The sequence below is a fragment of the Limulus polyphemus genome, unplaced genomic scaffold, assembly GCF_000517525.1.
Source record: "Limulus polyphemus unplaced genomic scaffold, Limulus_polyphemus-2.1.2 Scaffold1197, whole genome shotgun sequence".
In the NCBI taxonomy this organism is placed as follows: domain Eukaryota; kingdom Metazoa; phylum Arthropoda; class Merostomata; order Xiphosura; family Limulidae; genus Limulus; species Limulus polyphemus.
The window spans coordinates 297,958-311,253 of record NW_013666807.1 but is presented as its reverse complement, the minus strand read 5'-3'; the positions used below and the strand labels follow the sequence as shown (position 1 = coordinate 311,253).

At 32.1% G+C, this 13,296-nt stretch overlaps 1 protein-coding gene across 1 annotated transcript in view; it reads right to left on the bottom strand.

Annotated features, from left to right (window-relative positions):
* Positions 1–13,296, bottom strand: part of LOC106462555 (peroxisomal acyl-coenzyme A oxidase 3-like) — a 21,945-nt gene that overhangs the window by 974 nt on the left and 7,675 nt on the right. The window contains exons 5-13 of the mRNA XM_013922491.2: positions 12,682–12,771; positions 11,174–11,406; positions 10,309–10,405; positions 6,263–6,383; positions 5,550–5,672; positions 4,977–5,087; positions 4,347–4,501; positions 1,620–1,755; positions 334–488 (exon numbers count right to left, since the gene is read on the bottom strand). Of these exons, the coding sequence (XP_013777945.1) occupies positions 334–488; positions 1,620–1,755; positions 4,347–4,501; positions 4,977–5,087; positions 5,550–5,672; positions 6,263–6,383; positions 10,309–10,405; positions 11,174–11,406; positions 12,682–12,771 (1,221 nt within the window). The remainder of the gene's footprint in view (positions 1–333; positions 489–1,619; positions 1,756–4,346; positions 4,502–4,976; positions 5,088–5,549; positions 5,673–6,262; positions 6,384–10,308; positions 10,406–11,173; positions 11,407–12,681; positions 12,772–13,296) is intronic.

The following is a 13,296-nucleotide window of genomic DNA, read 5'->3' as shown; positions in this document are numbered from 1 at the left end:
CGAAACGTCATCCTCTACATTTGTAGGTTTCTACAATAGCCAGTTGCTGTCCATTTGAAACTTAGATTCATTTTAGATTTTGAAATCTGAACAAATATTAAAGACAAAGAACATATCAATGTTAAAAGAGCCATCTCTCTCTCTCTCTCTGTCTCCGTATCTTGTAAATGTTAACAGAGTAGGAGGTTCAGGTAACATAAATGTCAAAACTTACACCAAATGAAAACTGTTAACTGCAAGGTTTCACAAATGATAATGCCACCAAGGGACATGAATATTTACAGTTAAAGTCTGATGGACTTTAATTATTTGAAAGTTCAATAAAAAACACACCTTGCCGTCACTCTTCCCCAGAGACGAATTTAAGATGAAGTCTGGAAGGGCAATGACATCTGCCAAGGTTACAGCATCATCTTTCAACTGTCCACACAGTTTCAGCACACCTTCTCTTACAAACACTGCAGGGTTTGGTCCAACAGCATATCCCCCTGTGTGGTTACACGGATCAGATATACGTTACTTTTCTTGACGTATACACGAAAAGCAAGATACCCCCCCTCATTACATTACAGTTAGTTTTCTGATTTCCTCACGAACCAAAGTGACAAATATTGCCATTATTAAATTTTCAGAACAGTAGGAAACACATTTTCGGATAGTTCTTAATGTTTTGTTAGAGAAATACAGACAATTACTTCCAACCAAATATCACTCTGATACCTTGTTTTAATTGTAATCACATACAATAGACTTTCCCGATTATATCTAAAGACATTCAAGCAAACAAAACCCTATAAACTACTTTCTCAGTTTAGTAGATTATTTAACCTCGGTAGTCATTAATATGGTTCATCGACAACAGTGTATGACGATTGCTTTGATGTTAATCGTTCGCTTCTCGTGTGAAACACATTTTAGTACTTGCCGTTTACAAACAAACAAAAAAATTCCATCCAATTACTACTATTTTACTGATCATGAGCAATGTTATTTTCTAATTTGCTATAAAAAAAAGAACTTGGAATTGTGATTTTATGTAGATAAAAAACTTGCAACATTTTTAAACATAAACATGCAAATAGAAAATAAAAGAAAATTAAATTTATTCAGCTGTCAAAAAACAAAACACTATAATAATAAAGACAAAATACTGGTAAAAGTAGGTAATGAAAAAAAATATAATATTTTAACTTTTCATTTAAGTTTGTTTCCTTTGAATTTTGCACAAACCCACATGTGGGCTATCTGCACTAGATGTCCCTAATTTAGCAGCGAAAGACCCAACTCTTGGGACACTTTTTTACCAACTAATAGTGGGACTGCCCATCACTTTATAATACTCTCATGGCTGAAAGAGCAAGCATATTTGGTGGCAGGGAATCAATCCCATGACCCTCATATTGTGGGTTAAGCACCCTAACCACCAGGCCTCATTCATTTAAGATGTATGTAATTGGAAAAACTATTTCAAATTTACAAAATAAAGCCCTGAAAAGTACCTACTTTAAATCATATAGTGAATGAATATTATGCTATGAGATTATATAGTTCCTCGCCTTCATCCAAGTCTCTCGAGACTAGATCTATACACCCTCACTGGCTTTACTACACATTCTTACCTTCGTACAATGTAGCCAGATGTTTCTCTAAACTCCACAAGCCATACAACAAACATAATTTGTACAGTGCAGACAACAAGGAATTTTCTACACTGGCATTTTTGATGAACTTGTAGAATCGCTCCAAAATTGTATGCTATTAAAGTAAACATGTCAATATTTGTATTTATGTTCAATTATTCACTTTCTCATCTATACATGAAACATGAAGTTGATGTAACTTTCACCTCTGTACATCTAACGATATCAGTGTTTTGTAACTTTTCATTTACAAAGTATGAAAATTAATAAACTTTACATAAAGTATATTTTTTTAAATTTTCTTCTTAAAATCATTTGGATAAACCAGTAATAATAAAACTAAATTGTAACTAGAACTTAGTATATTTTAAACCAATAGATTTACAAGGTTTACAACGGAACTATTGCTCAACGTGGTTAGTTCTAGTCAAACTAACTTGGGTATCATATTTTATAACTAGATCAATTGTTCTTATTTGAATCTTTGGGTTTTTAGTGCTAGCTCTAGTTTTAGCATACAAGTGTAGATTACAGAGTGCTGGTATCAACCAAGACTGGAAACAGTTAGTTTTAACTCTTGATATTTCAATATTTATTATTTAGCACCAAAGCCTTAAATAATTCACCGTTATAAATTATTAAAAGAAAAATAAAACAATTATTTGAACTATTTAATGTCCATCAACTTACAGATTATCTATTTATTTCTCTTTAGTTGAACATGAACAAAAACTGTTACAGAATGACTAATACTTTCCCTATACAGAATGTCAGGTTTATACTTTTATAACCGATTACTTATAGCAACTAAAAAGTTTACTACTACCTAAAAGTATATGCAGAATCGTACTAATTATAAACTGTAATATCTACAGATATGAGAACATAGTTTCATAGGCATATCTTCCAATTCACAGATAGGTGGCACTATACAATTAATCTGAGAAATTAAAACAATTTTTCTGAGGTGCTAAAGTTACAGTTGTGTGTAGAAGAGTTTACTACAGCAATTAAAAATTAAAAAATATTTTCAATAATTAAAACCTAACATCAGAAGCGGATCATGCAGACATTAATGGCTGTTGTGGTTATCACAATATCAGACATGATAAAATGTACTAAAAACTGTCTTTCATTGACAGATACACTATTAGAGCTTTTGAACAATCCAACATTATGTCATCAGTTCACATCTTGCAGTGGAACACAAGTTCTCTCCCATGTTTGTGAGAAAATTCTGGTGAAAGTCTGTTGCGTTTTTAACTATAGAATACCTGCTTTCGGTGTTAAACTAGTCTATACACCCTGGGTGTCTGTTTGAAAGTCATGTTTATCCTAGTCTCAATTGCAACTACAAGATTGGAAAGTGTGATATTGGGATGAAATACAAATATTGAGGATGTTATCATGATGGAGATCCTGTTGAAGTTAAAGTGATCAGAAAGAGAAGTAAAAAAAAACACATTAGAACCCAAAAGAGGACAAGACAACCTTCAAACAGAAGGAACAGTAAGAATTAGATGCTTTGTTCTTATTGTAACCACTTCCACTGTCTTGAATGGTTTGCGACTGACACCCTTAGATAGGATTGATCGGACCTCAACCAATGAAAGCCATAAGAAACAGATGAAGAACAATTACCGTTGATTCTACTATGTGCACAGAGAGTAGTAGTTCTCATGAACGTGTTGAAAATTATTCTTACAGTGTAAAACAAGGTGAAAATTAAATGGCCACAAACAAAAACAGCCTTGTTTTGGGAAGACTTATCAACAATGTAATAACATTGTGGGAGTTTTTGTTTTCCAAAGAAAGAGTCTGAACCCTAAACTTATGCATATTTTTACGTGAGGATCAATTCTAGCAGATTTTCTCGTCCAAAGTCGCCACCAATACATGGTGATTCCTGTACAAACAGCTAACAATTTTTAAGAGTTACAAAAGCCAAACAATTTAATACAGTAAAAGCTTTATAAATCAAAATAACAGTTTTACACAATAAATGTAAAAACCTTAAACTGTATAAAAACATTGATTTCTTGCTAGAAATAGAAACCATAACTTAGGATGTAGAAAATATTTACAGATAAAGCAAGAAACAATGTGAATCACAGTACAGGCAGATAACAACAAAAGCTTGCCAGTGGGAAAGAACATAAAACCACAGCAGTGCCACTAAGTGGCAGCATCAGTTAACTACATTTGCAAACTTTTGAGAGCATTCCAAGACAATCCAGATGGAATTGCAATGAATATTAGTCCCTACAATGAGCATTTGTATTTGGAGATATTGAACACACACACACACAGATATATATGTGTGTGTGTAAATTTCTACTAACTTAAAGCTTTATAACTAAAAATATCTAATAGTAGTTAAAAATGATTTTCAGTGAATTTTCACATTACTTATCAATTTACAAACCATAATATTATGACAGCTGTAAAAAATGTGAAGGATAAAAGAATACACCTATTCTTTCATTTGCTACTCCCACTGCAACAGACTAGTTTCACAGAATTTACAGCTCAGTGTTGCTCAGAAGAGTGAATAAAATAGGCCTCATATAGTGGTGGAATGCAAGTACTTTGTTTGGTGTCGACAGATAATGTACATAGTTAAGGACTAGAACATCTAAGTCGCACAAAAAGACTAATCCTATTGAAAACGTAACAATCAAAAGATCATTTAAATGTTGATGTTACCTCAATGTATGCAAGTGCAAGACTTCTACAAAAGTACACTTGACTATCATTACGAGCCGTGAAACTGTCTTTTCCTGAAGCTAGTTCCGCTTTCACCTTGTTAGCGCTGCCTCGTAACAGATAACAACAGAGCCAACGGTACGCTCCTAAGAGAACTGTGAACACAAAAAGTAATCACGCATTAGACTGAAACACTAAAGTTGCACAAACACATGCAGAAAACAAATGACCTCCTAAAACCAACACTAATACTTTATGTGATAAACTTTAACTATTTCACCCATTCCAATATAGCAAAAACTTTATTCACTCATAAGTCTTAATTATTAATAAATTTTCAGATTTAACCAGTTGATTAATCATTGAGTCACTGGATAACCTAAGATAATGACAGAGAATAAAGTAATTAATCACAAGGTGAGAAATAACTTGTTGCCAACAGATTCTACTTTACAAGAAACAAAATTATGACTAGTTAATAACTATTTCACTTTTATTGACGAGAGAGCGTTTTATGTAAAGACCACCAATATCCAGGTACATTTAAATATATATTACAAACAACATCTTCTCATACTTCAAACTCCTTTCGGGAATTGAGCTAATTACACATCCAAGTACATTAGTCACCTTCTACATTCAGCATGTCTTCTACGGAGGAAACCACAAGCTTCTGTTGCAGAGTGATGTCCATCTCATTAATAAAGTTAGCACTTCCAAATGGAGAGGTGGATCCATTACCTAGAATAAGAAATACTTCATTTTTTTTATTTGACAACCACACAAGCATTGTATTTTTACTGCAGTCACTTTCAGTAACAGTTGTGTTTACAGATAGTTTTTTTACAAATGTAAAAGTAAGATCTTCAAGAAAAGCAATATTTTTGTGTAACCACAAAAAAGCTCTTTCTGAGAACTTTGAAAAATTAATATCAACTTATGATCAAAGCAAGCTACCTACATAGATCAGAATTAAAATATATGCCTAGTAAAAGTATACATAACTAATTAAATATAGTATTTAAGCCATGCTACTTATAATTATTAGACTGTATCATTTCATCAGTTTGGACCCTCGAACAGTATTTTCAGCCTTAAGTATATGTGAAGCCTAAAATAAGCTAAAAGCATTTAGTCTTTTCTTCAAAACCTTACTCAACTGGTGATAAAAGCTTCGTACATATTGGTTGAACTGTACTTTACCTCCATTCCTTCGCTGTAAAATTCCAAGCAGGTAGTTACTTGTTTGTTGAAGTAAAACATTGTTGTCACCTTCATACGTACAGTTGGCATCGTTATCGTTTCTTGGACCACCAAACCCGGCAGCTACGAAAACAAAACATCTATAGATTTTACTGTTCAAGTTTTACACATTTGATTTTGTTAACATCCGTTTCAAAATGTGTAAAAACGTTCAGTAAAGTGTATATTATTGGACTGGCGTTTCAAAATGTGTGAAAAAGTTCAGTAAAGTGTATATTATTGGACAGGCATTTCAAAATGTGTAAAAACGTTCAGTAAAGTGTATATTATTGGACTGGCATTTCAAAATGTGTAAAAACGTTCAGTAAAGTGTATATTATTGGACTGGCATTTCAAAATGTGTAAAAACGTTCAGTAAAGTGTATATTATTGGACTGGCGTTTCAAAATGTGTGAAAACGTTCAGTAAAGTGTATATTATTGGCTGCGAGTGACAATAGTTGAGCACAAAATAAAAATATTTGAATACCTTAATATTATCTAAGAACACTGTGAAATTGAAAAATACATTCACTGTCTCAAAATATATCTTATTGTGTGCTTGTAAATACAGTTTTATATTGCAATAAAGATGTTTTATTCATTAAACTCCTCAGCGTTAAACTCTTGCTTCATGTATCTTGTACACAGCCAGTTAGATGGCAGAAAGTTCACCTGCTAGATAGCCATGTCCTCCGCAAGCTTCCCGACACTCTTGGATAGCATCTCGAGCAATCCATCCTGCCAATGGTTTGGATGCACAAGATAAAGCATGGATTTCGGCTCCTTGTTCCGACTGTCAACATTTAAGGAATAAAAAGAACCTTATTATGTTTATTATTAAAATTTCAAACTGAAATTTTATAAGAAAATTGCCAAAAAACAAAGGTCTGATATTCTACAAATATATTATTTTTAATAATTCATTTTATAGCAATTTTTATTTTGTTAAGTAAAATACCTTAATGGGATTTTAAACATACACCAGAAATTTTGCATCATATTACACATAACAATAATAATAAAAATATATTTAATATTTATATATTTGCTCTCGATACTGTTGGTTAACATGGAAACAACTCGGCATTCCTTAAGCATACGGTGGAAAGAATACTCGGGGAATTACTCTATACTTGAATATATTTCAAGTACATATGGATGTACTTCCCTATCTATACCGTTTGACGATTACAAATTATCGACCTGTGAGATAACTAATCAAAGTATTTTGGAAATTCAGAAAGGTAACTGTCCAATGATCAGAAATACATCTGCTTTCGTCGTGACGGTAATATTTTTTGCCTTTATACCAAGCACACTGGGCGAATAAATGAAAAGATGTTGAAACATTTGTTTCATGATATCTAGTTGTAGTTATTGTAGTGAAAACTAACTCAACTTCTTTACTGGAAAGAAATTCTGCTACCAGCATCATTTACACTGTAGGGATGTCTCAATTTTAATACCATGTAATACTAAAATATGGATTTTTAATGAGTGATTAAAAGTGTACAAATGTTGAAAAACTTGAATATAATATATATATATTTTTTCTGTTCATGTATTTTGAAATATTAGCAGATGTTTTGGCAGTATTTTATGGTGATTCAAAAATATAAATATTGCATATTGTAAGTAGCTGTGACAATAAATTGCAAGGATGCCGTTCTGCTCGTGGGGAGGGAAAAGCAGTCATGTAGTATTTGAAACTTAAGTTGATATCTAGGTTTCAGTATGTTAGAAGAACCATGAAACTTCATTAGCATCAATTTGGCTTTATTGAAACTTTCACCTGCCTGGAAAGAAATAAAAACCAGATGCATTGGTGCTAGTTAACATCCAAAATTAATACCTTAATTATTTCTATTTGACACAAATAAAATAATATCTATAAAGAAATTGCTAAAAGTTTATCAAGAGAAACAAAGGAACAACAAAATCAAAGCTGATTTATCCTTTTCTAATAATTTTACATCCATTGTAATTTTTTAGATCACACACAAATACAAACCAACTAGTGTACTCTCTTTTCACACTATGCACCGAAGAACTGGTAAAAATATGTTTTTTTTCTCTGCAGCAATGGAGACTTCTTCCATATTTGGCAGCAGCCTACCTCTTGTTTAAGTTTGGAGAATCATTTCGTGAGGATTACGTCCAGTTTCAGATGGCTGTGTTGTTTGGAGAGAAGACTCCTGTAGTGGTAACGTATAAGCTCTCAAACAAACTGAATTTTCTATCAAACCAACAAGAAGTGCATGAATCGGTTCACGTGTCTTTTATAGTAATATAATGTGTCTAGATTTTTTATTTAAACCTAAAACTTTCATTAAACTGAATTTTTATTTGTGTGTTATGTTATTCTTCTCCAGGACCCTAATAAAAGATTCGGAGCTTCTCTAGGATCCCTGTCAATGGGACGAGTGGGTATAGTTGGAATGTGCGTTGCTAACATACATAAGTGTCTTCCAATTGCTATTCGATATTCTGCTATTAGACGTCAGTTTGGTCCTGAGAATGGCAAAGAAATACCCGTTTTGGATTATCAACTACAAGTATGTTTGAAAATGGTGAACTATTGATAGTTTATCTTAACCAATAGACATTGTTGTTCCTTCATGTACGCTTTTGCCTTGCCAACAGTAATATGCTGAAGAATGAAAAGCTAAGTAAAACATGAGTTAGATCTAGGTTAATAAAAACAGCCACCCCATCTAAATAGTTATTCTTATTTTCAGTCCTGTTAACTTCGTTACTGGAGGCTTTGTTGAATCGCTCATTATGTAACGTTTTGTGCATCAAAGTCTTCTGTAACAGAGTCAAAAACTTGCAGAAGTAAAAAAAAAAAGTTTTATATAGTAACCTAGAGAAATGCCTATCTATACAGAATACAACTTCTTTTCAAGAATAAGAATATATCACTTAAGTTTGTAAACTGAATCTTATTTCTCCATTCGAACTGCCTCTAAAACTTGACTTTAAGCTTTTCAGTCAGTTTTAAACCTAGACAAGCATAGTAATTATTTTAATTAAAACAACTGAACTATATTGTATATTGTTCTTCAGATGTTGCTGGTGTTACACTAAGCTTTAAGAGAGTATGTTGAAAACAGTAATTGTGAGTTTAAAAGTAACAACTGTAAATTAATAGCGTAGCGTTGTTACCAAATTTCATTTCTAAGTACCATCTAACTAAAAATCTAATAAAATTATTTTTGGTAGTAAATTGGTGAGGTGTTATTTATATTAAATTGCAGAAGACATGCACCCTGTAACAAATTTTGTTAAAAAATAAAACAAATGCAGAATAAAATATGGTTTTCCTACAAATTTCCAACACACTCTTGTAGTACCTTCCCCACCTCAAACTGAGAAATGGGTTGATGCTTTGGTCATTCTGTGAGACAATATATTTATGTACATGTCACAAAGTAGGAAACTTGTATATAAACTCTCTGGCTGTTGATGGTTTAATTACTTCTCCCAGTACACCAGGCACAAGAGAGAAAGACGTGTTAAAAATTGTCTCTGCTGTAACCCGAGTCACAATTTTCAGGTATTTCCAAACCTACTAAAGCCTCGTAAGTTTTCTATAACGTAACAATCTTTAAGAAATTAGTTATTTCACTTTTACGTTAAAATGTTTATATATGAAATGCACATGGGTGCTTATAAGCCTGAATGTGGCAAAAGTGAAACATTAACACCACTTAGGTATGTTTATTAGGCCTAACTTAAATAAGTGTAGAGAAAGCAAAACAGTTTCATACCTGTTCGAAAATAATATGGAACAAGAAAGTTAGCTCCCTGGTGTATTAGTTCTTGTGAATGATAGTAAAGTTAATTCAAAAAAGGTAATAATAAAATAAAAATTAAATAAACAGTGTTAAAACAAACATATATAATGTTACAAACTCTTACCTAAAATCTGATTTGTAAATGACTTAAATAAAGACTGATAATAATTACAATTAACTTGTTTAGTATGATTCACACTTTAAGAGCTGTTGTTCATAAAAACTGGCGATACATAGAACCTAGACCACAACTATTTCCAACATATCCCAGCCACCCCGGTATTGGGAGAAAGGCCTTATCGGCACTAGAAAAAGCAGATATAGTGTAGTTGATGTATTATAATATATTTTACTTCGCTTTCACTCATGGGTTTTTATAATCACTTGGAATTTATCTTATTCTTTGTGAAAAAATAAAGTTCAAGTTGTTTATTTGATTGCATGTATATCACACAACAGTTCAATGCTTCTCTTATCTGTGAAAATATCTTAAAAGTTAGTTTTAAAATGTGCTTTACATAAAACCATGTGCATTGCACATAAAAATCATGTTTCCATAAATAAAAACAGACATAAAAACCCATTTTGTTTGCGCAACAGTCTAGAAAAATTTAGAAATCATACACCAAACATTTTTCAATGAGTAATAACAAATTTGGTTAAGTGTCGCTTTCAATGTAGTGCTGTAAGAGTATACAGTGTCAAATGAATTTTTTGAGGTTACATTTAACAGATGTGCCTCACTCATCATCATCCACTCTTATTATTAACTGAAACAAATTTTGTAATTACACAACACATTAAAGAATTTCAATGGTTCCATTCCTCAAATATCACTCAAGAAAATTTCTATTACAGTATTATTATTATTATTGTTGTGCTTTCTGAAAACCTCAACCGATACAGGTAATATATTCTCACCTTGAATGGTGAAACATATTTCCCATCCGGAGTGACATCACCCATGCGATTTAGAAGATTCTCTCTTGGGATACGATACTTTTGAAATGACACAAATCTATAAAAGTAAGAAATATGTTGTTTGTTTTAAAAATGTGCCTAATACTTACAGTAAGGACATTTTTACAGAAAAAACACAAATAACAGCCGAAAGGTGAAATAGAAGGACAAGCAAGTCCCGTTCAGGAAGTTGAAGTAAAAAACCCTCAACATGTAAATTCAGAATACTCTAAATTCGAACCAAGAATACAAGCAAATATTTTATAGAAATGTTAAATAAAATCAAGAGGATTTAAAAAAAAAAAACTTGGACAAAATTAATTTGAAGAATACTCGGTATAATGAGCAATACTGAATAGACCCGAAAATGCTAACTTTTGGGAAACCTTGTTATTTATACTTTCAGAAATGTTAAAGGTGCATAAATTAAATTATAATAGTTACAAGATACACAGCATTAAGTAAAATGTTTTACTTTACTACACAACAATCTATAGTATCTACACCTTACCCATTATCAAGTCCATTTAGTCCTAACTAATACACAACATAATCTATAGTATCTACACCTTACCCATTATCAAGTCCATTTAGTCCTAATTAATACACAACATAATCTATAGTATCTACACCTTACCCATTATCAAGTCCATTTAGTCCTAATTAATACACAACATAATCTATAGTATCTACACCTTACCCATTATCAAGTCCATTTAGTCCTAATTAATACACAACATAATCTATAGTATCTACACCTTACCCATTATCAAGTCCATTTAGTCCTAATTAATACAAAACATAATCTATAGTATCTACACCTTACCCATTATCAAGTCCATTTAGTCCTAATTTTGGACCTAGATCTCCAACAGTGATTCCAGGTAAAGGTAAAAGAGTATTAGGATCCCGTATGGGTACCAGGAAAGCATGTAGACCATGACACGTACCATCTGGCGTATAAAGTTGTGCAAAAACAGTAGCATGCGTTGCCGTCTGACCGAGATTCCCAACCCAAACTTTTGTAGCTTCGACATCTGATGTGTTGAGAACAAATTCCTTAAAATAACCAAAGAATGGAATATCGTTATTCTTAGTTCCTAACTGCCCGACAGGAACCGATACAAAAATAAAAACTGTCACCAACCACATGGCTGTATGGATTCAATTGAGTAATTTTTCACCTTACGTTATGCTCCTCTCTCTCTATCTAAAAACGCCACATAATTAACTGATCACACACACACACACACACACACAAAAAAAAAACATTTTCATAAACACATTTGGAAGAACAAATTATAAAATTCCAGTCCATTCAAAAAATTAACTATCCTTCAATTGGTTACAATATTATGTTTAAAAAATTCTATTTGAAAAAAAAAATCTATTTCCTATAATTTTCCCCAATTTATCAAATATTTCTGTTTGTTGAATTTTGTGTAAATCTATTATAAGCTAGCCATCCCTAATTTTGGAAGAAGTGATAGACTAGAAGGAAGGCAGCTAGTCAACATCATCCATCAACAACATTTAGGCTACTCTTTACCAATGAACAGTACACTTGACCAACACATTATACACCCCCACGGTTGAAAGAGTTTGGAAACGGGTTTTGATCCTGCAACCCTAGATTACAAGTCAACCACCAGGCCTTTTGAAATGTTTCTCATGCCACGAAATAAACCATAGTTTGAATATTGTTTTCTTGTATCCTTATTGAAGAAATTATTAGTTGGATACACTTTTTATTTAAATTATCTATTTTGACAAGAACAATAAGCTTTCTAGCAACGTATAATTACTTTTTTTTCAGGCTAATAACAAGAAAAAAATAATAACAACAAGAGATTCAAGTGTATTTTTTTTCTGGACTGACAGTAACGAAAATTCGGTAAAAGTGCATTGGGTGGGTTCCCACAGGTTGTTAAATTAGGTCACATTACACTCTTGAAATTATACCGCCCCACATCCTCTTTTCAATGACATACCTTATTAAAAATACTTCTTTTATTGCCAATACAGATCAACAGACTAAAAAAAAAGATGTATCAGTTCTCTCAAAAAATAATATTAATTTCACACGACTTTTGTTTGTTATTAATCACAGAGCTACCGCACGGGCTATCTATGCTATGACTACCACAAGTATCAAAACCTCATTTTATAGTAGTATAAGCTTGCAGACTTACCACTGTGCCATCGATGGCAAAGCATACTTTGAAATTATCTTTCAGCATACTTTGCTACAGATAAGTATCAGTGATAACCTCACAGCTGAATAAAAATCTGAGAAGTAATGTCTATCAAAGTTCGGCTAGTAACCAGACTTACTTGAGTTTTTGGATTATATGTGGCTGTTGTTCTCATTCCTCTGGTGTTGGAACCATGACTTAACTCGGTTAGAGCAAAACAGCCACTGATCTAAACATAATATATCCAACTGTCAGATGAGATCATAGCTGTATGTTTTTAATTTAATAATTGATCACCTAAATTTTCTCTTTGACTAAAAACACTGACTAACTGATCACACACATATACACAAAAAATAATTATTTTTTTTGCACACTCATTTTGGAGTAAAAATTTTAAAAATAAGATGCACTGAAAATTTAACTACACTTCAACTGGTTCTAACATTATATGTAACAACTGATTTATAAACTTCAATATTTTATTTCTTCTCGTTTCAACAACGTTAAGTAAATTATTTTATGTGTAACGTCATGATATAAACCCTGGTTTGATTTCTTATCTCTTATCCTTAGTAACGAACATATTCGTTTCAACAAAACTTTACTAGCTTTTACTCTGTCTATTGTCAACAAAGAAATGCTAAATCAAGCATTACAGAACAGGTAAAAAGAGCAATCTTGCACCGAAGAGTGACTGTTATCAGTGAGCACTTAATGTACCTTTCAAACACAGCTAACCATCGTCACGAGT